This window comes from Jaculus jaculus, chromosome 12, assembly GCF_020740685.1.
Source record: "Jaculus jaculus isolate mJacJac1 chromosome 12, mJacJac1.mat.Y.cur, whole genome shotgun sequence".
NCBI classification, from domain to species: domain Eukaryota; kingdom Metazoa; phylum Chordata; class Mammalia; order Rodentia; family Dipodidae; genus Jaculus; species Jaculus jaculus.
This window is the reverse complement of record NC_059113.1, coordinates 30,481,880-30,509,855: the sequence shown is the minus strand read 5'-3', so window position 1 is coordinate 30,509,855 and position 27,976 is coordinate 30,481,880. Positions and strand designations below refer to the sequence as shown.

The 27,976-nt window shown below is 48.1% G+C and overlaps 1 protein-coding gene across 1 annotated transcript in view; it reads left to right on the top strand.

Annotated features, from left to right (window-relative positions):
- The first annotated feature begins 8,415 nt into the window (after positions 1 to 8,415).
- Dhrs7b (dehydrogenase/reductase 7B) overlaps positions 8,416 to 27,976 on the top strand; it is a 45,275-nt gene continuing 25,714 nt past the window's right edge. Inside the window, exons 1-2 of the mRNA XM_045131214.1 lie at positions 8,416 to 8,470; positions 21,203 to 21,381. Coding sequence (XP_044987149.1) covers positions 8,451 to 8,470; positions 21,203 to 21,381 — 199 coding nt within the window. The 5' untranslated portion in view covers positions 8,416 to 8,450. The remainder of the gene's footprint in view (positions 8,471 to 21,202; positions 21,382 to 27,976) is intronic.

Here is a 27,976-nt window from a genome sequence, read left to right as displayed (position 1 = left end):
TTAATTTGTATTAACATTTTCCATGATTATAAAATATATCCCATGGTAATTCCCTCCCTCCCCACCCCCACACTTTCCCATTTGAAATTCCATTCTCCATCATATTACCTCCCCATTACAATCATTGTAATTACATATATACAATATCAACCTATTAAGTATCCTCCTCCCTTCCTTTCTCTACCCTTTTACATAGTGAATTTTAAGTCAGCCTGGGCTAGAGTGAGACCCTACCTTGAAAAACCAAAAATAATAATAATAATAATAACAATAATAATAAAAATAAGTAAAATTTCTTAAAGAAGGTAAGGAGAAAGAGAGTGAGAGAAAGAAGTGGTTCAAGAGAAATGTGAAGACGGATTGTCCTTTTTACTGCAAAGGTTTGTTGTTGTTTGTTTTAAATCTGTCTTCTGTAAGCCAAGCGCCACATGTTCTCTCTCATATGTGGATCCTAGCTACAGATGATTGGGCTTCTGCATGAGAAGGAAAATACTTAGTAGCAGAGGCCAGTAAATTAAAAAGGAGACATAAAGGGAAGAGAAAGGAAGGGAGGAGGGTACTTAATAGGTTGATATTGTGTATATATGTAAGTACAATGATTGTAATGGGGAGGTCATATGATGGAGAATGGAATTTCAAAGGGGAAAGTGTGGGGGTGGGGAGGGAGAGAATTACCATGGGATATATTTTATAATCATGGAAAATGTTAATAAAAAATTAAAAAAAAATAAATCTGTCTTCTGTGTATGTGTGAATACAGGCACATCTATGTCACAGCATGTGTGTGGCCAGAGGGCAAGCTTGGTGTTGGTTGGTCCTTACCTTCTACTTTGTTTCTGAGTCAGGGTCTCTTGTTCATCATTGCATATCACAACTAGCTGGACTGAAGGCTTCTGGGGATTGTCCTGTCTCTGTCTCTCATTTTGCTACAGCCATGCTGGGATTACAGACACATTCTATTGTGTCTGGTTCTGAGAACTTTAATGACTCCCTTCTCCCCAGGAGGCATAAGGATGTTTATATGCTTTAATGATAAAAATCATTCAAAAACTTGTTTTTAATTGTTTTGTTTATTTTTATTTATTTATTTGAAAGTGACAGACAGAGAGAGAGAGTGAGAGAATGGGCGCGCCAAGGCCTCCAGCCACTGCAAACGAACCCCAGATGCGTGCACCCCCTTGTGCATCTGGCTAATATGGGTCCTGGGGAATCGAGCCTCGAACCGGGGTCCTTAGGCTTCACAGGCAAGCGCTTAACTGCTAAGCCATCTCTCCAGCCCCCCAAATTTTTTTTTATCAACACTGGCCAAACAGTGAGAGCTTAAAGCAGCCACTTTAGCCACCCAGAGAGAATGGAGATGTATTTTTAAGGCTTTTCAGAGAAGAGGAGGTCTTTGCATCATATGTGATCTAGGCTTCACAAAGGGGCTGGAGAGTGAGGCATATGTGACTTGGATTGGAGGTCACTTTTCTCTTGGGGTGGGTGAATGGGGTATGTGTGACTCACATTATGCGATGGGCCACTTTAAAAAAATATTATTTATTAGCCGGGCGTGGTGGCGCATGCCTTTAATCCCAGCACTCGGGAGGCAGAGGTAGGAGGATCGCCATGAGTTCAAGGCCACCCTGAGACTCCATAGTGAATTCCAGGTCAGTCTGGGCCAGAGTGAGACCCTACCTCGAAAAACCAAAAAAAAAAAAAAAATTATTTATTTATGACAGAGAAAGGGGGGGGGGAATAGGCACATTAGGGCCACTGCAAACAAACACCAGATGCATGTGTCCTCTTGTGCATCTGGCTTACATGGGTCCTGGAGAATCGAACCGGGATCCTTTGGCATTGCAGGCAAACACATAACTGTTAAGCCATCTCTTCAGTCCGTGATGGGTCACTTTTTTTTTTTTTAAATTTTTATTAACATTTTCCATGATTATAAAATATATCCCATGGTAATTCCCTCCCTCCCCACCCCCACACTTTCCCGTTTGAAATTCCATTCTCGATCATATTACCTCCCATTACAATCATTGTAATTACATATATACAATATCAACCTATTAAGTACCCTCCTCCCTTCCTTTCTCTTCCCTTTATGTCTCCTTTTCAACTTACTGGCCTCTGCTACTAAGTATTTTCATTCTCATGCAAAAGCCCAGTCATCTGTAGCTAGGATCCACATATGAGAGAGAACATGTGGCGCTTGGCTTTCTGGGCCTGGGTTACCTGACTTAGTATAATACTTTCCAGGTCCATCCATTTTTCTGCAAATTTCATAACTTCATTTTTCTTTACTGCTGAGTAGAACTCCATTGTATAAATGTACCACATCTTCATTATCCACTCATCTGTTGAGGGACATCTAGGCTGGTTCCATTTCCCAGCTATTATAAATTGAGCAGCAATAAACATGGTTGAGCATGTACTTCTAAGGAAATGAGATGAGTCCTTTGGATATATGCCTAGGAGCGCTATAGCTGGGTCATATGGTAGATCAATCTCTAGCTGCTTTAGGAACCTCCACACTGTTTTCCACAATGGCTGGACCAGATTGCATTCCCACCAGCAGTGCAGAAGGGTTCCTTTTTTTCCACATCCCCGCCAACATTTATAATCATTTGTTTTCATGATGGTGGCCAATCTGACAGGAGTGAGATGGAATCTCAATGTAGTTTTAATCTGCATTTCCCTGATGACTAGTGACGTAGAACATTTTTTTAGATGCTTATATGCCATTCGTATTTCTTCCTTTGAGAACTCTCTATTTAGCTCCTTATTTATTCATTGGCTATTCAAGGCGTAGTTACCTGGAGAACCTGCTCTTAGGCTTCCTTGCCTATGTAGCATGTTATTCTTAGGGTACATGAGGTAACAGCCATCATGTTATTTCTTGGGGCTTGAGGTCCCTAGCTGGTCTACCTTCTCCTTTCCTTTCTGTCTTCTGCTTGTTTCACATATGATGTTGAAGGTTTATAGTCATTCTTAGAGATAGAAATAGGGAAATTCACTTTAGCCCATTGGAAACAGAAATCTCCTGGTGGTTTTTTTTTTAAATTAATTATTTATTTATTTGAGAGTGACAGACACAGAGAGAAAGACAGATAGAGGGAGAGAGAATGGGCGCGCCAGGGCTTCCAGCCTCTGCAAACAAACTCCAGACGCATGCGCCCCCTTGTGCATCTGGCTAACGTGGGACCTGGGGAACTGAGCCTTGAACCGGCGTCCTTAGGCTTCACAGGCAAGCGCTTAACCACTAAGCCATCTCTCCAGCCCAAATCTCCTGTTTTATTTTCTTCTCCTCCTCTTCCTCCTCCTTCTTTCTTCTTCTTTTGGTTTTTGTGAAGTAGGGACTCACTCTAGCCCAGGCTGACTTGGAACTCACTCTGTAGTCTCAGGTTGGTCTCAAACTCATGACCATTTTCCTACCTCTGCCTCCCAAGTGCTGGGATTAAAGGCATGTGCCACCACACCCACTTTAAGCAGAACACCAGCATTCATCTCTCTCAGCTTCCCGACTGCAGTCACACTTTTTTATGATGTAGGGTCTCACTCTAGCCCAGGCTGACCTGGAATTCACTATGTAGTCTCAGGGTGGCCTCGAACTCACGAGGATCCTCCTACCTCTGCCTCCCGAATACTGGGAGTACTGGGACTTAAAGGTGTGCACCACGACTCCTGGCTCACACTTTAAAAAAAAATATTTTTGTTCATTTTTATTTATTTATTTGAAAGCAACAGACAGAGAGAGAAAGAGGCAGGTAGAGAGAGAGAGAGAGAGAATGGGTGCGCCAGGGCTTCCAGTCACTGCAAACGAACTCCAGATGCATGCGCCCCCCCTGTACATCTGGCTAACGTGGGTCTTGGGGAACCGAGCCTTGAACTGGGGTCCTTAGGCTTCACAGGCAAGCGCTTAACCGCTAAGCCATCTCTCCAGCCCCCACACTTTAAAAAATTATTTATTTATTTGTGTGTGTGAGAGAGAGAGAGAGAGAGAATGTGTGCACCAGGGCCATCAGCCACTGCAAACAAACTCCAGATGCATGTGCCACCTTGTGCACCTGGCTTATGTGGGTCCTGGGGCATCGAGTCTAGGTCCTTTGGCTTTTCAGGTAAGCACCTTAACCACTAAGCCATCTCTCCAGCCCTTCTTTTTTCTTTTTTTATATATTATTATTTTTATTGACAACTTCCATCATTGTAAACAATATCCCATGGTAATGCCATCCCTCCCCCCACTTTCCTCTTTGAAACTCCATTCTTCATCATATCCCCTCCCCCTCTCAATCAGTCTCTGTTTTATTTTATTTTATTTTTTGTTTATTTATTTGAGAGCAACAGGCAGAGAGAGAAAGAGGCAGAGAGGGAAAGAGAGAGAGAGAGAGAGAGAATGGGCATGCCAGGGCCTCCAGCCACTGCAAACAAACTCCAGATGCATGCGCCCTCCTGTGCATCTGGCCAACGTGGGTCCTGGGGAATCGAGCCTCAAACTGAGGTCCTTAGGCTTCACAGGCAAGCGCTTAACCGCTAAGCCATCTCTCCAGCCCTTCTTTTTTTCTTTCTTTTTATATATTGTTTTTTTAATTGACAACTTCCATAATTGTAAACAATATCCCATGGTAATTCCCTCCCTCTGCCCACTTTCCCCTTTGAATCTCCATTCTCCATCATATCTCCACCACCCCTCAATTAGTCTCTCTTTTATTTTGATGTCATGATCTTTTCTTCTTATTATGATGGTCTTGTGTAGGTAGTGTCAGGCACTGTGAGGTCATGGATATCCAGGTCATTTTGTGTGTAGGGGGAGCACTTTGTAAGGAGTCCTACCCTTCCTTTAGCTCTTACATTCTTTCTGCCACCTCTTCCGCAATGAACCCTGGAGCCATGGAAGGTGAGATTGAGATATTTCAGTACTGAGAACTCCTCTGTCACTTCTCAGCATCATGGTGCGTGCCTTATGAGTCATCCCAAGGTCACTGCTATCTGAAAAGAGAAGCTTCTTTAATCAAAAGTGAGAGTAGCATTAATATATGGGTATGAACATTAATAAAAGTGCTTACTGGGAAGTAGGTGAGCATAGTATATACATTTAGCCAGTCAGCAGCAGACGTTACACCCCTAGGGCTCATGACTACTCCTGTTGTAGTTTTCAGTATCAGGGATATATTCCCTTCCATGGAGCAGGCCTCCAGTCAAATTAGAGGACAGTTGGTTTCCCCCATAACAGATGTGCCACTATTGCATCCATTGGCTCATCTGGCCTGGCTGGCCACATATAAGGCTTGTAGTGTCCACTGCTGGGTATCTTCACTGGTGATTTCTCTCAGTCCCATTGTACTGCATGTAGTGTGGCTTTTTCTAGCTTTCTGTCAGCTCAGCCGTTCTTTTTCTAATATTTTATTTTTATTTTTTATGTTTTAGATTTTTGAGGTAGAGTTTTACCACTCTAGTCCAGGCTGACCTGGAATTCACTATGTAATTTCAGGCTGGACTTGAGCTCACAGCAATTTTCCTACCTCTGCCTTCTGAGTCCTGGGATTAAATGAGTGTGCCATCATTCCTGGTCAGTTTTTTTTTTTTTTAATTTTATTTATCTGGGCTGGAGAAATGGCTCAGTGGTTAAGTGCTTGCCCATGAAGCCTGAGGACGCTGGTTCGAGGCTCGATTCCCCAGGACCCACGTTATCCAGATGCACAAGGGGGTACATGTGTCTGGAGTTATTTGCAGTGGCTGGAGTCCCTGGCGTACCCATTCTCTCTCTCTCTCTCTACCTGCCTCCTTTTCCCTTCGTCTTTCACTCTCAAATAAATAAATAAAAATAAAAACAAAGACATTTTTATTTATTTGTCAGGTGTGGTGGTGCATATCTTTAATCCTAGCACTTGGGAGTCAGAGGTAGGAGGATTGCTGTTGCAGTCCGGTTCGCATTGCTGTTAGAAATCACCCAACCAAGAGCAGCTTCTGGGAAAAAGAGATTTATTTTGGCTTACAGGCTCGAGGGGAAGCTCCACGATGGCAGGGGAAAATGATGGCATGAGCACAAGGTGGACATCACCCCCTGGCCAACATAAGATGGACCACAGCAACAGGATGGTGTGCCAAACACTGGCAAGGGGAAACTGGCTATAAAGCCCATAAGCCGGCCCCCAACAATACACTCCCTCCAGGAGGCATTAATTCTCAAATATCCATCAGCTGGGGAGCTAGCATTCAGAACACCTAAGTTTATGGGGGACACCTGAATCAAACCACCACAACTGCCATGAGTTCAAGGCCACCCTGAGACTACATAGTAAATTCCAGGTCAGCCTGGGCCTCAGTGAGACCCTGCCTTGAAAAATAATTATTTATTTATCCATTTTGAGAGAGAGTGAGAAAGGCAGGTAGGGAGAATGGACACGCTATGGCCTCCAGCCACCAAAAATGAACTCCAGATGCATGCTCCTCTCTGTACATCTGGGCTTATGTGAGTACTGAGGAAATTAACCCATCACCATTAGGTTTTGTAGGCGAGTCTTAGCCACTGAGTCATCTCCAGACCTGCACCACTTAATTTTGGGGAATTGAACCCATGATGCAGGCTTTGTAAATAAGCACATTTAACTGCTGAGCTATCTTCCCAGGCCCTGGGGTTATTATTTTTATATCCTACTAAGAAGTATTTTTGTTAGAGACTACATAATGAATTCTAGGTAAGCCTGGGCTAGAGTGAAACCCTACCTCAACCCCCCCCCCAAAAAAAGCCTTTTTCATTTCTTTTATCACGATATTCTCCTGTTGTCTAGAGTTGTACTTTTCACATTGATTCCTTTGCATGAAGTGGGAGTCAAGATTCTTTTTTTGCCCAATGAGGGTGTGTCGGGGTACATACTTTGTAATCCTAACACTTGAGAGGCCGAGGAAGGAGGATCAGGAGTTGTAGGCCCTCTTGGTCTACTAATGAGGCTCTGATGGCTTGAATGTAACATGTCTCCTATAGGTTTGTGTATGTGAACACTTAATCCCAGTTGGTACACTGTCAAGGATGGTTGTGGAACTTTATAAAGTAGGGCCTTGCTGGAAGAATTGGGTCACTAGGGGCAGGGCTTGAGGTGTTACAGCTCAGCTCCAAATGTCTCTTGGCTCTACTGCCTACTGCTGATGTGAAGATGTGACACAGGCTTCCTGCTTAGGCTTGCCAGGCTTTCCCAGCCACAAAAGACTCTTCTTAACACTGTAAGCCAAAAACAAACCCTGTTTTTTTCCTTAAGCTGCTTCTGGCCCTGTATTTTGTTTCAGCAAAGAGAAAGCAATTGGCAGATTTACCACTATTAATAGAGCTTTCCTCCTTAGATCACAGTGGCTACTTGGGGCTGGGGGAGAAGTAACTATTTATTTGTAGATGTTTCAAGCCTGCCTGCCCTCCCTCCCTTCTTTTAGAAAGAAAGTGGCAGGAGGCTGAGAGGAGGGAGAACAGGAGCCCTCTAGCCTCTGCAAATGGACTCCAGATGCATGCTCCACCTTGTGTATCTGGCTTACGTGTGTACTTGGAAATCAAACCTAGGTCTTTAGGTTTCTCAGGCATGCCTCTCAACTGCTAAGCCAGCTTGTCAGCCCAAGCTTTTTTTTTTCTTAAAAAAAATTTTTTTTTAAATGTATTTGAGATCAACAGAGAGAGAGAGAAAGAGGAAGTTAAAGAGAAAGAATGGGCGCGCCAGGGCCTCCAGCCACTGCAAACGAACTCCAGATGCGTGCGTCCCTTTCTGCGTCTGGCTTACATGGGTCCTGGGGAACGGAGCCTCGAGCTGGGGTCTTTAGGCTTCACAAGCAAGTGCTTAACCGCTAGGTCATCTCTCCAGCCCAAGCTTTTCTTTTTATACTGGTGTGTGTGTGTGTGTGTGTTGGGAGGTACACGTGCGTGGAAGTGGAGGTCAGAAGTTGTAGCTTTCAACGTTATTTACTGAGGCAGGATCACAGAATCTGCCAATCTGGCTACTGTAGTTTACTCAGCTTGCCCTGGGGAATCCCCAGTCTAAACTGCTTTAATCATCTCCCCAATATCTCTGTTCTCATTACTAGGGCTTTTTCTGCTAACTGTAGCATAATTATTATTATTTTTTAAGGCAGCGTCTTGTCGCCCTGGTGGAGGAAGACCTTGAACCCCTGATCCTTCTGCCTCCACCTCCCAAGTGCTGTGATTACAGGAGTCCACCTTCGGCTCTGTACTATAAATCCTAAACAACAAACACATCTCCCTTACTTTCTCCCTGAACGTGCATGGAGCCCCAAACACGTTTCCAATTTCCCTCTGAAGCCATGGAAGGGCTGCAGAGGACTTTCCTCAGACCAGGGTCCGAGGGACTCCGCCAACACCGCGCACGAGTCCGATGCGCACGCGCATTCCCAGCGCTGGGATTGGTCGGGGCGGGCCGAGGGTTTTACGTTACTTCCGGGGCGGGACGATGAAGTGAGCAGCGATGGTTTCCCGGTCCCCTCGGTGAGTGCTGCGGCGAGGCCACCTCTTCCCCCGCCGATCCGGCGACTCCGGGCTCTCGGGAAGGGCGGGACGCGGCGCGAGGCCGCGGGCCCCGGTGACTTCCAGTGCCCCCCCGCGGTGCTTCCACCCTGACGGACCGGAGCTCGGAGACGGAGCCCTTCGGTGGTGCTCGGCGGGGCCGCCTGGGCTCGATTCCGCGGGGCCCGGGGCTGCTGTGCCGAGGGTCGCGCGTGTCCTCCCCGCGTTGTGCGCGGCGCACGGAGGGCCTGCGGCGCGGTGACCCAGGGCTGGAACGCCAGAGGAACGGGGCAGCTTAGCTGGTGGAGGGTTAGGACTAGCAAAGGAGGGTGGTGAGTGTGTGGGTGTGAGTGTGTGTGTGTGTCTGTAAGAGAGGGAGGGAATGAATTGGAATGAGAATGGGTGTGCCAAGGCCGCTAGCTGTTGAGAGAGAATGGGCGCCCCAGGGTCTCTAACCATTACAAACGAACTTCAGACGCATGTGCCATCTTGTGCATCGGTCCTTTGGCTTTGCAGGCAAACACTTTAACCACTAAGCCGTCTCTCCAGCCCGATTTATTTTTTATTTATTATTATTATTTTTTTTATTTTGGTTTTTCGAGGTAGGGTCTCACTCTTGCTCAGACTGACCTGGAATTCACTATGTAGTCTCAGAGTAGCATCGAATTCATGGTGATCCTCTTACCTCTGCCTCCCAAGTCCTGGGATTAAAGGCGTGCGCTACCACACCTGGCTTTTTTTTTTTTTTTTTTTTTACTTTTTAAAAATTATTTATTTGAGGGAGGAAGAGAGAGAGAGAGAGAATGGGTATGCCAAGGCCACTAGCCACTGCAAACTAACTTACAGACACATTTGCCACCATATGCATCTGGCTTACATGGAACTTGGAGAATAGAACTGGGGTCCTTAGGCTTCGCAGGCATGCATCTTAACCACTAAGCCATCTCTCCAGGCCTTTTAATTAAAAAAATATATATTTATTTATTTGAGAGACGGAGAGAGAGAATGTGAGAGAGAGAGAGAATGGGTGCACCATTGCCTACAGCCATTGCAAAGGAACTCCACATGCATGCACTATGTTGTGCATCTGGCTTACATGGGTCCTGGGGAATCAAACCTGGGGGTCCTTTGGCTTTGCAGTTGCAGGCAAGCACCCTAACTGCTAAGCTATCTCTCCAGCCCCAGAATCTTTTTTTTTTTTTTTTTTTAAGTATTTATTTATTTACAAGCAGAGAGGAGAGAGAGAGAGAATGGGCATGTCAAGGCCTCTAGCCACTGAAAATGAACTCCAGATAGATGCCCCACCTTGTGCACCTGGCTTATATGGGTTCTGGGGAATTGATCCTGGGTTTTTTGGCTTCACAGGTAAGTGCCTTTACCACTAAGCCATCTCTGTAGTCCTCCATGTCCAGTTTTTTTACATGTGTGCTAGATTGAGCTCCAGGGGTCTCAGCCTTCTATCTTAGGCCCTCATGCTTGTGTGGCCAGCACTGTTTCCTGCTTTGGTTAAGTTGTTTTCAACTTAAGTTGAAACTCAAGTTGTTTTCAACTTGATAAGACTTAGCAATCAAGTAAGAGATATGCCTCATAGGTAGGTCTGTGAGGGAATTTCCAAGAAGGATTTGATGGAGTTGGAAGCCCTTCCCCCAGAGTGGGCAGCCCTTCTGGTGGTGGCTTCAGGAGAACCCAGGGCCTTTCCTGGCCTTCTGTGCTACTTGCTGGTAAGTGCATCTAGCCTGTTGCTTCCATCCTTCCTGGACATCAGAACCCAGCTTCCTCAGCCTTCCAGCCTGGACTGAAGGCCAACAGTTCTCCAGGAATCCTGCAGGACTTTTTGTATCATATTGGGACTGCTGAGACATTGCTTTGTGGACTTAGCAGCTACTGGGTTCTTAGGCTCTCCAGCAAGCAGACAGCCATTGTTGGACTGCCCAGCCATATCCTGTGGACTCTTCTAATAAATTCCCTTTATAGTACATACTCATTCCATGGGTTCTCCTCCTCTTGAAAACTCTGACCGATACACTCACTGAACTATTTCCTATTCAGCCCTTTTTGAAATTGTTTTGTAGCTCAAGCAGGTCTTAAACTTGGTTATCCTTCTGCCTCGATCCCCTGAGTATCTGGAATTAAAGGTCTGTGCTACTAGGCCTGGATTTTTATGAAATTTTCAAAGGAATGAAGGATTGTGACAGATCTTATAGCATCTTGTGATATATAAAAAGCACTGATGGGAGCTAAAGAGATGGCTTGGCAGTCAAAGGCTTTTGCTTGCAAAATCTGTTGGCCCAGGATCAATTCTTCAGCCACCCACATAAAGCTATGGATGAGAGTCCATTTGTGGTGGAAGCCACCCTGGCACGTGTGCACATACATGCACACACAAGTAACTGAGTTTTTAAAAAGCACTGAGGCTGGAGATGTAGCTAATTGATGGAGTGCTTGCCTATCATGCATAAGGCCTGAGTTTAATAAAAATATTTTAAGTTTTATTTTTATTTTGTTTATTTCATAGACACACACAGAGGGAGAGAGAATGGTCACACCAGGGCATTGAGCCATTGCAAATGAACTCCAGATACATGTGCCACTTTCTGCATCTGGCTTACGTGGGTCCTGGGGAATTGAACCTGGGTCCTTTGGCTTTGCAGGGTAGCACCTTAACTGCTAAGCCATCTCTCCAGCCCCAAACTTACATTCTTAACAGAGGAATACTCTAGTGGACTAAATTTTTTTGTTTGTTTTTAGCTTTTTTGAGGCAGGATCTCAAATCTAGCCCAGGCTAACCTTGAACTCATGGTGAATCTCCTACCTCAGACTCCTGAATGCTGGAATTATAAGCATGCACCACCATGTTTAGATGCTAGTGGATTTTTAAAAACTTCAATCTATTAATTTAAAAATTATAATACTTAATATGTTTCTCAGATAATAACTCTCCAAAAATTTTATAGAAAAAAAAATCCACTTAATATAGCTTTGGAGGAAAATATCAGTTACATTTCTAAGTATGTTGCATGTTGCAGAATATTATACTGTGTAGAAACATTTCAGTAAATGAAAATGAGTTGGACATGCTTACTGATGCTATCCTGCATCCCTTAGACCCGGGACCCTTGGGCAGGCACCACAAAATATACATGACAGGCCACTCCTCCATAGTTTGTCTCTAGTATTCCAGCAAGCTCCTGCTGTCCTGAAGGTATCCTCTTGAGGCAGAATAGAATGATGGGGAAAGTTTTGGGAATATGAGATGAGAAAGGATCCTCCATTCAGGAGTGTGATTAATTCTTCTCGCCCACAGAGAAACAAGAACTGTTTAAGGACTTTCTTCCTTTCCCAGCTGTAAGCCTACAATTTTCTAGTAGTCTCATCCAAATTTTCATTTACAGTAAACTAGTGGTTCTTGGTTTATCTCATCAGATGGTGGCCTCTCTGGAGCCATCCCCTAAACTCAGGGATCAAACAGGAGAACAGAGAAAAGAGAAGAGGATCTCCTAGGAGCCCGTTGAACAGTGGGATTCCAGAAGGCCCCCATATACCAGAACTCTCCCTTGAGATGCCTACACCCACATTTTGCATATATCACTTCCTTGTGTGAAATTCTCATAGAGAAACCCACACCCGGCCAAACATGGTGGCACACACTTTTAATCCCAACACTTGGGAGGTAGAGGTAAGAGGATCACTGAGTTTGAGGCCACCCTGAATCTACATAGTGAATAGGTCATACATGAATAGGACTACATAGGGTGAGCCTGAGCTAGAACAAGACCTTACCTGGTGGGTGGGTGGGGGGGGGAGAAAGAAGCCCACACCCATGATCCATGATGTCTGGTGTATTTCTGAGTTTCTCCTTCAAACTTCATACTTAAGCCTGTATTAAAATCTCTAATAAATTCTTTTTTAAATATATTTTTCTATTGACAACGTCCACAATTGTAAACGATATCCCATGGTAATCCCCTCCCTCCCCCCATTTTCCCTTTTGAAACTCCATTTTCCATAATATCCCCTCCCCCTCTCAGTCAGTCTCTCTTTTACTCTGATGTCATCATCTTTTCTTCCTCTTATGATAGTCTTGTGTAGGTAGTGTCAGGCACTGTGAGGTCATGGATATCCAGGCCATTTTGTGTCTGGAGGAGCACGTTATAAGGAGTCCCACCCTTCCTTTGGCTCTTACATTCTTTCTGCCTCCTCTTCCGCAAGGGAACCTGAGCCATGGAAGGTATGATTGAGGTATTTCAGTGCTGAGCACTTTTCTGTCACTTCTTATTAGCATCATGGTACCTTCTGAGTCATCCCAAGGTCACTGCCATCTGAAAAGACAAGGTTCTCTAACCAAAAGTGAGAGTAGCATTAATATATGGGTATGAACATTAACAGAAGTGAAGAACATGAAGAGAAATTACTTACTGGGCAGTTGGGTAGGCATAGTATATACATTTAGCCAGACAGCAGCAGCAGATGTTACACTCCTAAGGCTCATGACTATCCCTGTTGTAGGTTTTCAAGGATCAGGGATGTATTCCTTCCCCTGGAGTAGGCCTCCAATCAATTTAGAGGGCATTTGTTTTCCCCCATAACGGATATGCCACTGTTGCACCCATTGGCTCATTTGTCCTGGCCAGCCAAATATAAGGCTTGCAGTGTCCACTGTTTGGTATCTTCATTGGTGATTTCTCTCTCTCCCATTGAACTGCATGCAGTGTAGCTTTTTCCAGTTTTCTGTCAGGTGGTCTACATGGAAGAGATTATCAGCTCAGTTCCAGCAGGATTTCTCAGTGGCTTTGCAGCCCAAGTATGTGGAGTCTTCAGCAATAGGGTCTTGCCATCTATTCCTGGTGGGAAACCAAAGGTCTCGGCAATGGCCTGTAATGTTTTGGGGCATCAGGGACCTCCCTGGCCAACAACTCACTGGAAGGTATCCCATCCCTGGCACTGAAAATTTTCTAGTAACAATATACATGTTCCATTGTTCAAAAAAGTAGGTTTCCATATGATTTATTTATAGCCTCTTAGACTTTGATAAGCCCTCCCTTCACCTTTCCTTACTCAATCTCTTCCCCTGACCTCACTTAGGCCTTTTTACCCCCATTAATCTGTTCTTCTACTTACATATATGCAATACCATCCTATTAGGTCCCCCTCTCTCCCTTTCTATTCCCTTTCTAGCTTACTGGCCTCTGCTACTGTGTTTTCTTCCTACTCACACAGAAGTCCAGTCATTTGTAGCTAGGATCCACATATGAGTTGGTTTTCTGGGCCTAAACTCTGCTTCATACCTGCTTTCCTGGAATTCTTTTTTTTTTTTTTTTTGTTTGTTTGTTTGTTTTGAGGTAGGGTTTCACTCTAGCTCAGGCTGACCTGGAATTCATTGTGCAGTCTCATGCTAGCCTCACAGCGATCCTCCCACCTCTGCCTCCCGAGTACTGGGATTAAAGGCATGTGCCACCATGCCCAGCTTCCTGGAATTCTTAACTGTGTTGAATTTATAAGTCCTGGATTTTGCCTGAGTTGAGAGTTTCTTAAAAGTGTAGGCAAACTCCTCAGGCTGCTGAGGGTGACAATGTGGAGCCATGTCACAGTCCCCTCTCCACTGACACTATGGCCTTTAGTCTCAGTCACTCTGCCATTGGCACCAGGAGCTCTGTTGGCAGAGAACTTGCCACTGGCCCTAATTGGTTGTCTTTCTCGAACTGAAGACAGCTGCAGTTGCTGCCATATAGATACTTGAGTTCACAAAAGAATGGTTTTACTCTGCCTATTTTTAGGTTTTGGAGACGGGCTGACTAACTCCGGCTGGCCTGGTACTTGCTTTGCAAACCAAGCTGCTTCAAACTTGTGATCTCCTGCCATTGTTTCATGAACCTAGGCTTACAGGCATGCCTCACTCACTCACCACATGCCTGGCCTTCCTTTACTTTCTGAAACTAGATAGGAATTTTCAGGTTTATCTTCACATATGGGTCAAAACCAGAGTGTACACTACTTGAAATAGACCAGCTGATTAGGGTGGGAGGTTGTTAGACAGTAGAAGAGGAAGACAGTAGAAGAGGAGGTGGAGGTTTTGGACAACAGATTCTAGCTGCTTTGGGTGACAGTAAGCCACTCTTTGCAGAGAGTTCAGTGTCTTGTTTCCCATTTGGAACCCACTCTGCTCTTTTACCCAGTTTGCTTGGAATGTGGCATGGTGTTGCATGAGTCCTCTCTTTCCAGGTGTGGAATGATATATATATTTTTTTTTTTTCGAGGTAGGGTTTCACTCTAGCCCAGGCTGACCTGGAATTCACTGTGGAGTCTCAGGGTGGCTTCGAACTCACAGCAATCCTCCTACCTCTGCCTCCTGAGTGCTGGGATTAAAGGCATGCGCCACCATGCCCGGCTTTGTTTTTTGTTTTTTGTTTTTTTTTGAATTTTATTTATTTATTTGAGAGCGACAGGCATAGAGAGAAAGACAGATAGAGGGAGAGAATGGGCGCGCCAGGGCTTCCAGCCTCTGCAAACGAACTCCAGACGCGTGCGCCCCCTTGTGCATCTGGCTAACGTGGGACCTGGGGAACCAAGCCTCGAACCGGGGTCCTTAGGCTTCACAGGCAAGCGCTTAACCGCTAAGCCATCTCTCCAGCCCTTGTTTTTGTTTTTTGAGGTAGGGTGGTGCCTTCTGAGTCATCCTAAGGTGGTCACTGCCATCTGGAAAGAGAAGCTTCTCGTTCCAAAAGTGAGAGTAGCGTAATATATGGGTATGAATGTTAAGAGAAGTGCTTACTGGGCAGTTTGATGAGCATTTTGTTTTGGTTTTTTTGAGGTAGGGTCTCACTCTAGCCCAGGCTGACCTGGAATTCACTATGTAGTCTCAAGGTGGCCTTGAACTCACAGCAATCCTTCTACCTCTGCCTCCCGAGTGCTGGGATTAAAGGCCTGCACCACCATGCCCAGCTAAATATTTTTATTTATTTATGAGAGAGGGAGGGAGAGAACAGGCACAACAGGAAATGAATTCCACTGCAAATGAATTCCAGACACATGCGCCACCTTATGCATCTGGCTTACATGGATCCTGGGGAATCAAACCTGGGTCCTTTGGCTTTGCAGGCAAGCACTTTAACCTCTAAGCCTTAAGGTGAGATTCTTGAAACCCTTGACAAGAACTCTCAGTGGAAAAGAAGGGAGCAGCTAGATTTGAGAACCCATCAAGTCTGTGGCTCCCTGGTCCAAGGAACACCCTGGAAGGGATTTCCTCCTGTCCCACACTCACTGGAGGCCCACAGCTTTCCGATGTTGCGTTATATGAAAACCTAAGCAGCCTTCCGGTGTGACTCCCTGAGCTCCGCCACTTCCTCGTGTCAGTTCATGTTGCCTGTTGGTGCAGCTCGTGTATCATCAGGTCCCTTCCTTAGCAACAATAGTGGACGTGACTGAGGTTGGTACATGCATATGTTGTATGTGTAGGTGGTGTGTCCTCACTTCTGGATATGTGCTTTGTGCTTTCTGTCCAGGGCGTCTTCCTTTTCTGAACCCTCTCCCCTTCCTGTCTCGCTTCCTGCCACAGCTCAAAGAAGGCTCAGGCAGACTGTCCTTTCTCTCTTCCAGTTGATATCCAAATGCTGGAACTCTTGAGCAAAATACTTGCTCACACTCTTAAAAAAAAAGGGGGTGGGCTGGAGAGATGGATTAGCGGTTAAGCGCTTGCCTGTGAAGCCTAAGGACCCCAGTTCGAGGCTTGATTCCCCAGGATCCACGTTAGCTAGATGCACAAGGGGGTGCATGCGTCTGGAGTTCGTTTGCAGTGGCTGGAGGCCCTGGTGCATCCATTGTTCCCCCCCCCTTCCTCATTCTCTCTTTCTGCTGCTCTCAAATAAATAAATAAAAATAAAAAATTTAAAAAAAGATTTTATTTTTATTTATTTATTAGAGACAGAGAGGGAGAGGGAGAATGGCCACGTCAGGGTCTCTAGCCACTGCAAACAAACTCCATGTGCCACCATATGCATCTGGCTTACATGAGACCTGGAGACTCGAACCTGGGTTCTTAGGCTTCACAGGAATGTGCCTTAACCGCTAAGCCATCTCTCCAGCCCTCTCACTCTCCTTTTTATTTTTATTTTTTATTCTTTATTTATTTATTTTGGTTTTTTGAGGTAGGGGTCTCACTCTAGCCCAGGCTGACCTGGAATTCATTCTGTATTCTCAGGGTGGCCTTGAACTCATGGCGATCCTCCCAACTCTGCCTCCCAAGTGCAGGGATTACAGGCGTGTGCCACCATGCCCAGCTCCTCACATTCCTTTTTAATTTTTTGTATATTTTTATTTATTTATTTGAGAGTGACAGACAAAGAGGCAGATACAGAGAGAATGGACATGCCATTGTAAATGAATTCCAGATGCATGCGTCACCTTGTCATGGGTCCTGGAGAATAGAGCCTCAAACTAGGGTCCTTAGGCTCTGTGGCCATGGGCACTTCAGAGCGGAATAAGTTAGGATATCTTTAGTTTTAGTTTGTTTTTTTTTTAAATTTTGTTTATTTGAGAGAAAGAGGCGGGGAGAGAGAAAGAGAGAGAGAATGGGCACGCCAGGGCCTTCAGCCACTGCAAATGAACTCCACACACATGCGCCACCTTGTGTATCTGGCTTACGTGGGTCTTGGGGAATTGAACAGGGTCCTTTGGTTTTGGAGGCAGGTGCCTTAACCACTGAGCCATCTCTGCAGCCCCTTTCTCACTTTTCTTCCTGTCATAGGATGCTGGCTTGAGTTTAATTAGGCCTCATGAAAATGTGCTTTCAATGTCTTCCATTTGGGAGCCTCACTGGGCCATGTAACTCTCATCCTGGTATGCCCATATGTGAAAGGGTTGAGGGATAATCCAGTGTCTGTGTACCAGCTTGTTGCTGCACTGACCTTGGAGACACACAGGACCTGAGACATAGGACTCGTTTTGAAAAGTTAAAGGGTTTATGAAGGCATAAAAACTTCATTGAAAAGCTGGATATGGTGGTGCATGCCTTTAATCCCAGAACTTGGGAGACAGAGGTAGGAGGATCACTGTGAGTTTGAGGCCAGCCTGAGACTGCATATTGAATTCCACCTCAGCCTGGGCTAGAGCAAGACCCTACCTCCAAAAGCAAAATAAAACCAGGTGTGGTGGTACATGCCTTTAATTCCAGCACTCGGGAGGCAGAGGAAGGAGGGGTGAGTTTGAGGCCATCTTGACACTACCTAAATAAAACAAACAAAAAAGAGGGCTGGAGAGATGGCTTAACAGTTAAGCGCCTGCCTGTGAAGCCTGAGGACTCCAATTCGAGGCTCTATTCCCCAGGACCCACATAAGCCAGATGCACAAGGTGCCTCATGCCTCTGAGTTCGTTTGTTGTGGCTGGAGATCCTGGCATGCCATTTTCTATCTGCCTCTCTCTTTGTGTGTAACTCTCAAATAAATAAAAAAATAACATTTTTTTTAATTTAAAAAAAAAGAAAAATGATTTCATTGAACCCTGTTGAGTGAGTTTCTTTAATTTGGAAAGAACCAGTGTTCAGGAACTGAAGACTATCTTCTTTAGAAGATTGGGGATTTACTTATTGTGAGGTGAGTTTCTGAGTTCTGGAGATCATCCTGGGTCATGCTGCTGCTGGCAGCCATATCCCTGGAGCGGGTAACTGAGCTGTGCACAAAGGTAATCCACCCAAATGGCTGACGGACCTGAAAGACCAAGGACACCGAGGCTCAGGGTGGAAGTGCAGGGCAGGATGTACAGCAGTCAGGCCAGTGGGAAGGCTTTTCCTCTGACTCACACTGCTGCTGCCACGCCACATTTGGTGTCCGTGGGTGGTCTCTGGAACCTGTGCACCTTGAAAGGTAATGGGCTGCACCTTTGGTGACTCAGTACTAGGCTGAGGGTCTGAAGTGGACCAGCTCTGCCAGTTGTGGTCTCTAGGGGCCCATGGAATATTGTGCAGCGTTTTCCCCCAAACAGACCTAGTGGACTCTGGTTCTGGTCTCAGGTGTGTTGTCTTTCCCTGAGCAGGGCCCTACCAAACACTTTCCTGTTCATCCTGGGAAGTGGCTGGGTCTTGGGCCATTCTGGGCAAGGTAGTATTGTTCTACCCTGAGGCCTGCCTGGAACAAGGATCTGGGTTGCAATTAGGAAAAGAAAGAAAGGTGGGGGGGGGGGGGAGGAAGGGAAGGAAGGGGGCGGGAAGGAAGGAAGGAAGGAAAGAATGAAAGAAAGAACCACCAAGACAAAAACAACAACAAAACTTCCCAAGCAGCCACCCAGATAAATTAAGCCTCAATCCTTCCCGCCCCCAGTTCATTAGTTGGAAAGTCTGAGATATGCTTACCTTGGGGCCAGCCTAGACTTTCTGCCACTTACTGTACCAACATACCAAAACACTGGTAGCCCTTCCTGCCTCACCCCTGGGAACCCTTCCCTCACCCACATTCTTCCCAGATGGGGCCCCTAAAGGACCCTGGCAGACACTAGCAGGGCACAGCACCAGGGATGGCTTTGAACTCTGCAGCTGAAGCAGCCATGGGTCCCCCAGAGCATGCTTAGGCCCAGCATACCATAGTAGAGAACTCAACTTCCTGCTAAGGGCGAGGTCAGTGCCCCACCCAGGTAGTGTGTATTTGAGATGCCACTCTGACCCCTAGTGGAAGATCATGAGAAAGTCATTTTTACTGTCTAAGAATATAATTAGTTTTCAAAACTTTAGAAGTACAGCCGAATGAGGGCAGGGAGGAGGGAAATGGTGGCACTAACATATGATGTATCCATTCCATACAACTTTCTACTTAATGAAAATATTTAGAGCTGCTTGAGCAGGCAGGGGAAAAATACTAGGGGCTGGGGAGATTGCTCAGTGGTTAAAGCACTTGCAAAACCTGTTGACCTGAGTTCCGTGTCCTAGCACTCAAATAAAGCCAGGTGCAACAAGTGGAGCAGGCATCTTGCGTTCATATGCAGAAGCAAGAGGCTCTGGTGTGCCCACACACTCACACAATGCACATGTGCAAAGAAATATATTTTTAAGTTTATTATTTGTAAGGAGAGAGAAGGAAAAGTAATGGGAATGCCAGGGCCAATTGCTACTGCACATGAACTCCAGATGCATTTGCCACTTTGTGCACCTGGCTTTATGTGGGAATTGGGGAATTGAACCCAGGCTGTCAAGCTTAGCAAACAAGCATATTCAACCTTTGAGCCATCTCTCCAACCTTTTTTTTTTTTTTTTTTTCTTTTTCTGTTTTGGTTTTTCGAGGTAGGGTCTCACTCTAGCCCAGGCTGGCCTGGAATTCACTAGGTAGTCTCAGGGTGGCCTTGCACTCTCAGTGATCCTCCTACCTCTGCCTCCTGAGTTCTGGGATTAAAGGTGTGCGCCACCATGCTCTCTCCAACCTTAAAGAATTAAATATTAAACTTTAGGCCAGGCATGGTGGCACACACCTTTAATCCCAGAACTCAGGAGGCAGAGGTAGGAGGATCACTGAGAGTGCAAGGCCACCCTGAGACTACCTAGTGAATTCCAGGCCAGCCTGGGCTAGAGTGAGACCCTACCTCGAAAAACCAAAACAGAAAAAGAAAAAAAAAAAAAAAGGAAGAAAGAAAGAAATGTTCTACAGGGGCTGGAGAAATGGCTTAATGGTTAAAGTGCTAGCCTGCAAAGCCTAATGATCCAGATTCGATTACCTAGTACCCATGTAAAGTCAGATGCACAAAGTGGCACATGCGTCTAGAGTTCATTTGTAGCAGCTGGAGGTCTTGGATGTGCTCATTCTCTCTTTCTCTGCTTGCAAATAAATAAAAAAATTAAATGTTGGGCTGGAGAGATAGCTTAATAGTTAATGTGTTGCCTGTGAAGCCTGAGGACCCCAGCATGCCCATTCTCTTTATATGCCCCCCTCCCTCTTTGTCATATAGTGGATAAATAAAAATAAAAGGGCTGGAGAAATGGCTTAGTGGTTAAGGTCAAGCCAAAGGACCTAGGTTTGATTCTTCAGGACCCATGTAAACCAGATGCACAAGATAGCACACCTGTCTGGAGTTTCTTTGTGGTGGCTGGAGGCCCTGGTGCACCCATTCTCTATCTGCCTCTTTTTTTCTCTGCTTTCTCTTTCTGTCTTTCTCTCACTCTCTCAAATAAACAAATAAAAAATAAAATATTTTTTGAGCCAGTGTGGTGGTGCACATCTTTAATTCCAGCACTTGGGAGGCAGAGGTAGGAGGATCTCACCATGAATTTGAGGCCATGCTGAGAATGCATAGTGAATTCCAGGTCAGCCTGAGCTGGAGTGAGAACCTACCTCAAAAAACCAAAACCAACCAAACAAACATGTGTTTTGTTTATTTCATAACTACTTATGGATTAAAACTGTTAAAGGCCCACATAAGTTTCCCCAAATAGGTTCCCTGCCCCCAAACAAGTTACTGAAGGGGAATTGGGTGAATGCTATTGTAGGGACACTGGCCAAACTGGAGTCTAATCCTGAGTCACACTCTGAGCTTGTTCTCAGGGACATCCTGAGGCCTGGTGCTTTGCTGTCTGCTCGTTTCTGTGCACAGTGAGAGAAAATGACTCACTATGCTGAATAGCCAAGTGGGGTGTGAGGCCTGAGACACACTTGATGGGGCTCAGTAGGCTTTGCAGCAGCTAGGAAAGAGCTGCGTCTGGTCTGCTTCATCTTACCCCTGCTGGATTTGCTTTGGGTCTTCAGGAAGAGTCTACTGAAAGGGAAGGTCATGGACTTGATCACCCACACGACCACTCTGCCCCTGTTGTTCGGCTGCCTGGGCATCTTTGGGCTCTTCCGGCTGCTGCAGTGGATGCGCACAAAGGCCTACCTGCGGAATGCTGTGGTGGTGATCACAGGGGCCACCTCAGGGCTCGGGAGAGGTGAGTCATGGGGATGGTGATTTCGAGGGTGGAGTCAGCAGGCTGCCTAGGGACCACAGGACAAGCAAAAGAGATGCCATTGTCCTTGGTCCAGCTGGGAAAAAACTCTACCTTGTGAGCAACAAGAAAAGGCCCAGATCTCAGTGTGGATTGGAAAATGTGTGAAGAAGCTGCTCTGCCCCCAGAAGCAATGGTCTTACACAGCTCAGCTGATTGTTGGAAGGGGGTTTGTTTGTTTTCAATATTTTTAAAATATTTTTTAAATTTTTATTTATTTGACAGAGAAAGAGAGGGAGAAAGAGAGAATGGGCGTGCCAAGGCCTCCAGACACTGCAAATGAATCCAGACACATGTGCCCCCTTGTGCATCTGGCTAACATGGGTCCTGGGGAATTGAACCTGGGTCCTTTGGCCTTGCAGGCAAGCACTTTAATCACTAAGCCATCCCTCCAGCCCAATTTTTGTTTTTTACTTTAAAAAAAATTATTTTTGTTTATTTTTATTTATTTATTTGAGAGTAACAGAAAGAGGCAGAGAGAGAGAGAAAGAATGGGCACGCCAGCACCTCCAGCTGCTGCAGATGAACTCCAGATGTGTGCACCCCCTTGTGCATCTGGCTAACGTGGGTCCTGGGGAACTGAGCCTCGAACCGGGGTTCTTAGGCTTCACAGGCAAGCGCTTAACCACTAAGCCATGTCTCCAGCTCCCTTTTGTTTTGTTTTTTTTACTTTTTAAAAAAATTAATTATTTGGGGGTGGGGATAAAAAGAACCAGAAAGAGAGAAAGAGGGGGAGAGAATGGGAACGCCAGGACTTCCAGCTGCTGCAAATGAACTCCAGATGCATGTCCTGCCTTGTGCATCTGGCTTATGTGGTCTTGAGGAATTGAACCTGGGTTCATTGGCTGTGCAGGCAAGCACCTTAGCCACTAAGCCATCTCTCCAGCCCCTTTTCAATGCTTTAAATATTTTTTAGTATTTTATTTTTTTATTTGAGAGGGGGAGAGGAAGAGGAAGAGGCAGAGAGAATGGGTGCACCTGGGCCTCTAGCCTCTGTAGGTGAACTTCAGACGCATGAGCCACCATGTGCATCTGGCTTACATTGGTATTGGGGAATTGAACCTGGGACCTTAGGCTTGACAGGCAAGTGTCTTTAACTACTAAGCCATCTCTCCAGCCCCCAAAGAGGGGTTTTAAAAAATATATATTTGTTGAGCCAGGTTGGTGGCACACACCTTGAATCCCACTTGGGAGGCAGAGGTAGGAGGGTTGCCATGAGTTCAAGGCCACCCTGAGACTACATAGTGAATTCCAGGTCATCTGGGCAAGAGTAAGACATACCTTGAAAAAAAAAAAACAACAGGATTTATTTATTTTCACCTGTATGTGCTGTGTAAGTGTGTGTGTTTGGGTGTGCCAGGGTCTCTTGCTGCTGCATATAAGTGCCCATTTGGCTTTCAGTGGGTAGGTGGGGAACTGAACCTGGCCTGTCAGGCTTTGCAAGCAAGCATTTTTAACCATTTAGCCATCTTCCTTGTCCTTGAAAGAGGATTTTGATATGAAATCTCATTTTCAAATATTGCTAACTGAATGAACAAGTATTTTTATCTTCTCTGGTTTCAGCAGGTACCCTGACTTTGTGGGCTGGGTGCTTGTATTCTCTGTGCCTTCCCCTCCCTCTCCCCTTTTCAGGGCTTGGCAGCATTGGAAACAGGTTCTTAGCAAGGATTTCCTCTTTAACTCCATTCCCCTTCAGGGATACCTCAAGCTTCTGAGACACAGAGAGAGTGTTCGGGGATATAGACCCTGGCCCTGTACCTTCATGGGAAACCTTTTGCTGGAGTTCCATCACTACTCTGGCAGCCCAAAGAGTCCCTGTTCCATCACTGACTAATATTCCACTTTGGGGAGCCCCCTACCCTGTTCCATCATTGAATGACATTCCACTTTAGGGAGACCCAGCCCTGTTCCATTACTGACTGACATTCCACTGGGGAGCCCCTGCCCTGTTCCATCACTGACTGACACTCCACAGTGGGGAGCCCCTGCCCTGTTCATCACTGACTGACACTCCACTGTGGGGAGCCCCTGCCCTGTTCCATCACTGACTGACATTCCACTGTGGGGAGCCCCTGCCCTGTTCATCACTGACTGACACTCCACTGTGGGGAGCCCCTGCCCTGTTCCATCACTGACTGACACTCCACTGTGGGGAGCCCCTGCCCTGTTCATCACTGACTGACACTCCACTGTGGGGAGCCCCTGCCCTGTTCCATCACTGACTGACACTCCACAGTGGGGAGCCCCTGCCCTGTTCATCACTGACAGACATTCCACTGTGGGGAGCCCCTGCCCTGTTCATCACTGACTGACACTCCACTGTGGGGAGCCCCTGCCCTGTTCATCACTGACTGACACTCCACTGTGGGGAGCCCCTGCCCTGTTCCATCACTGACTGACACTCCACTGTGGGGAGCCCCTGCCCTGTTCATCACTGACTGACACTCCACTGTGGGGAGCCCCTGCCCTGTTCCATCATTGACTGACATTCCACAGTGGGGAGCCCCTGCCCTGTTCCATCACTGACTGACACTCCACTGTGGGGAGCCCCTGCCCTGTTCATCACTGACTGACATTCCACTGTGGGGAGCCCCTGCCCTGTTCCATCACTGACTGACATTCCACTGTGGGGAGCCCCTGCCCTGTTCATCACTGACTGACACTCCACTGTGGGGAGCCCCTGCCCTGTTCATCACTGACTGACATTCCACTGTGGGGAGCCCCCTGCCCTGTTCATCACTGACTGACACTCCACTGTGGGGAGCCCCCTGCCCTGTTCCATCACTGACTGACACTCCATGTGGGGAGCCCCCTGCCCTGTTCCATCACTGACTGACATTCCACTGTGGGGAGCCCCTGCCCTGTTCATCACTGACTGACACTCCACTGTGGGGAGCCCCTGCCCTGTTCATCACTGACTGACACTCCACTGTGGGGAGCCCCTGCCCTGTTCATCACTGACTGACACTCCACTGTGGGGAGCCCCTGCCCTGTTCCATCACTGACTGACATTCCACTGTGGGGAGCCCCTGCCCTGTTCCATCCCTGACTGACATTCCACTGTGGGGAGCCCCCTGCCCTGTTCATCACTGACTGACATTCCACTGTGGGGAGCCCCTGCCCTGTTCATCACTGACTGACACTCCACTGTGGGGAGCCCCTGCCCTGTTCATCACTGACTGACATTCCACTGTGGGGAGCCCCCTGCCCTGTTCATCACTGACTGACACTCCACTGTGGGGAGCCCCCTGCCCTGTTCCATCACTGACTGACACTCCACTGTGGGGAGCCCCCTGCCCTGTTCCATCACTGACTGACATTCCACTGTGGGGAGCCCCTGCCCTGTTCATCACTGACTGACACTCCACTGTGGGGAGCCCCTGCCCTGTTCATCACTGACTGACACTCCACTGTGGGGAGCCCCTGCCCTGTTCCATCACTGACTGACACTCCACTGTGGGGAGCCCCTGCCCTGTTCCATCACTGACTGACACTCCACTGTGGGGAGCCCCTGCCCTGTTCCATCCCTGACTGACATTCCACTGTGGGGAGCCCCTGCCCTGTTCCATCACTGACTGACACTCCACTGTGGGGAGCCCCTGCCCTGTTCCATCACTGACTGACACTCCACTGTGGGGAGCCCCTGCCCTGTTCATCACTGACTGACACTCCACTGTGGGGAGCCCCTGCCCTGTTCATCACTGACTGACACTCCACTGTGGGGAGCCCCTGCCCTGTTCATCACCTACTGACACTCCACTGTGGGGAGCCCCTGCCCTGTTCCATCACTGACTGACACTCCACTGTGGGGAGCCCCTGCCCTGTTTCATCACTGACTGACACTCCACTGTGGGGAGCCCCTGCCCTGTTCCATCACTGACTGACACTCCACTGTGGGGAGCCCCTGCCCTGTTCATCACTGACTGACACTCCACTGTGGGGAGCCCCTGCCCTGTTCATCACAACTGACATTCCACTGTGGGGAGCCCCTGCCCTGTTCATCACTGACTGACATTCCACTGTGGGGAGCCCCTGCCCTGTTCCATCACTGACTGACACTCCACTGTGGGGAGCCCCTGCCCTGTTCATCACTGACTGACATTCCACTGTGGGGAGCCCCTGCCCTGTTCCATCACTGACTGACACTCCACTGTGGGGAGCCCCTGCCCTGTTCATCACTGACTGACATTCCACTGTGGGGAGCCCCTGCCCTGTTCATCACTGACTGACACTCCACTGTGGGGAGCCCCTGCCCTGTTCCATCACTGACTGACATTCCACTGTGGGGAGCCCCCTGCCCTGTTCCATCACTGACTGACACTCCACTGTGGGGAGCCCCCTGCCCTGTTCATCACTGACTGACATTCCACTGTGGGGAGCCCCTGCCCTGTTCCATCACTGACTGACACTCCACTGTGGGGAGCCCCTGCCCTGTTCATCACTGACTGACATTCCACTGTGGGGAGCCCCTGCCCTGTTCATCACTGACTGACATTCCACTGTGGGGAGCCCCTGCCCTGTTCCATCACTGACTGACACTCCACTGTGGGGAGCCCCTGCCCTGTTCATCACTGACTGACACTCCACTGTGGGGAGCCCCTGCCCTGTTCCATCACTGACTGACATTCCACTGTGGGGAGCCCCCTGCCCTGTTCCATCACTGACTGACACTCCACTGTGGGGAGCCCCCTGCCCTGTTCATCACTGACTGACACTCCACTGTGGGGAGCCCCTGCCCTGTTCCATCACTGACTGACACTCCACTGTGGGGAGCCCCTGCCCTGTTCATCACTGACTGACATTCCACTGTGGGGAGCCCCTGCCCTGTTCCATCACTGACTGACATTCCACTGTGGGGAGCCCCCTGCCCTGTTCCATCACTGACTGACACTCCACTGTGGGGAGCCCCCTGCCCTGTTCATCACTGACTGACATTCCACTGTGGGGAGCCCCTGCCCTGTTCCATCACTGACTGACACTCCACTGTGGGGAGCCCCTGCCCTGTTTCATCACTGACTGACACTCCACTGTGGGGAGCCCCTGCCCTGTTCCATCACTGACTGACACTCCACTGTGGGGAGCCCCTGCCCTGTTCCATCACTGACTGACACTCCACTGTGGGGAGCCCCCTGCCCTGTTCCATCACTGACTGACATTCCACTGTGGGGAGCCCCTGCCCTGTTCATCACTGACTGACACTCCACTGTGGGGAGCCCCTGCCCTGTTCATCACTGACTGACACTCCACTGTGGGGAGCCCCTGCCCTGTTCATCACTGACTGACACTCCACTGTGGGGAGCCCCTGCCCTGTTCATCACTGACTGACACTCCACTGTGGGGAGCCCCTGCCCTGTTCCATCACTGACTGACACTCCACTGTGGGGAGCCCCTGCCCTGTTCATCACTGACTGACACTCCACTGTGGGGAGCCCCTGCCCTGTTCATCACTGACTGACATTCCACTGTGGGGAGCCCCTGCCCTGTTCATCACTGACTGACATTCCACTGTGGGGAGCCCCTGCCCTGTTCCATCACTGACTGACACTCCACTGTGGGGAGCCCCCTGCCCTGTTCCATCACTGACTGACACTCCACTGTGGGGAGCCCCTGCCCTGTTCATCACTGACTGACACTCCACTGTGGGGAGCCCCTGCCCTGTTCATCACTGACTGACACTCCACTGTGGGGAGCCCCTGCCCTGTTCATCACTGACTGACACTCCACTGTGGGGAGCCCCTGCCCTGTTCATCACCTACTGACACTCCACTGTGGGGAGCCCCTGCCCTGTTCCATCACTGACTGACACTCCACTGTGGGGAGCCCCCTGCCCTGTTCATCACTGACTGACACTCCACTGTGGGGAGCCCCTGCCCTGTTCATCACTGACTGACATTCCACTGTGGGGAGCCCCTGCCCTGTTCATCACTGACTGACATTCCACTGTGGGGAGCCCCTGCCCTGTTCATCACCTACTGACACACCACTGTGGGGAGCCCCTGCCCTGTTCCATCACTGACTGACACTCCACTGTGGGGAGCCCCCTGCCCTGTTCCATCACTGACTGACACTCCACTGTGGGGAGCCCCTGCCCTGTTCATCACTGACTGACACTCCACTGTGGGGAGCCCCTGCCCTGTTCATCACTGACTGACACTCCACTGTGGGGAGCCCCTGCCCTGTTCATCACCTACTGACACTCCACTGTGGGGAGCCCCTGCCCTGTTCCATCACTGACTGACACTCCACTGTGGGGAGCCCCCTGCCCTGTTCATCACTGACTGACACTCCACTGTGGGGAGCCCCTGCCCTGTCCATCACTGACTGACACTCCACTGTGGGGAGCCCCTGCCCTGTTCCATCACTGACTGACACTCCACTGTGGGGAGCCCCTGCCCTGTTCCATCACTGACTGACACTCCACTGTGGGGAGCCCCTGCCCTGTTCATCACTGACTGACATTCCACTGTGGGGAGCCCCTGCCCTGTTCATCACTGACTGACATTCCACTGTGGGGAGCCCCTGCCCTGTTCATCACCTA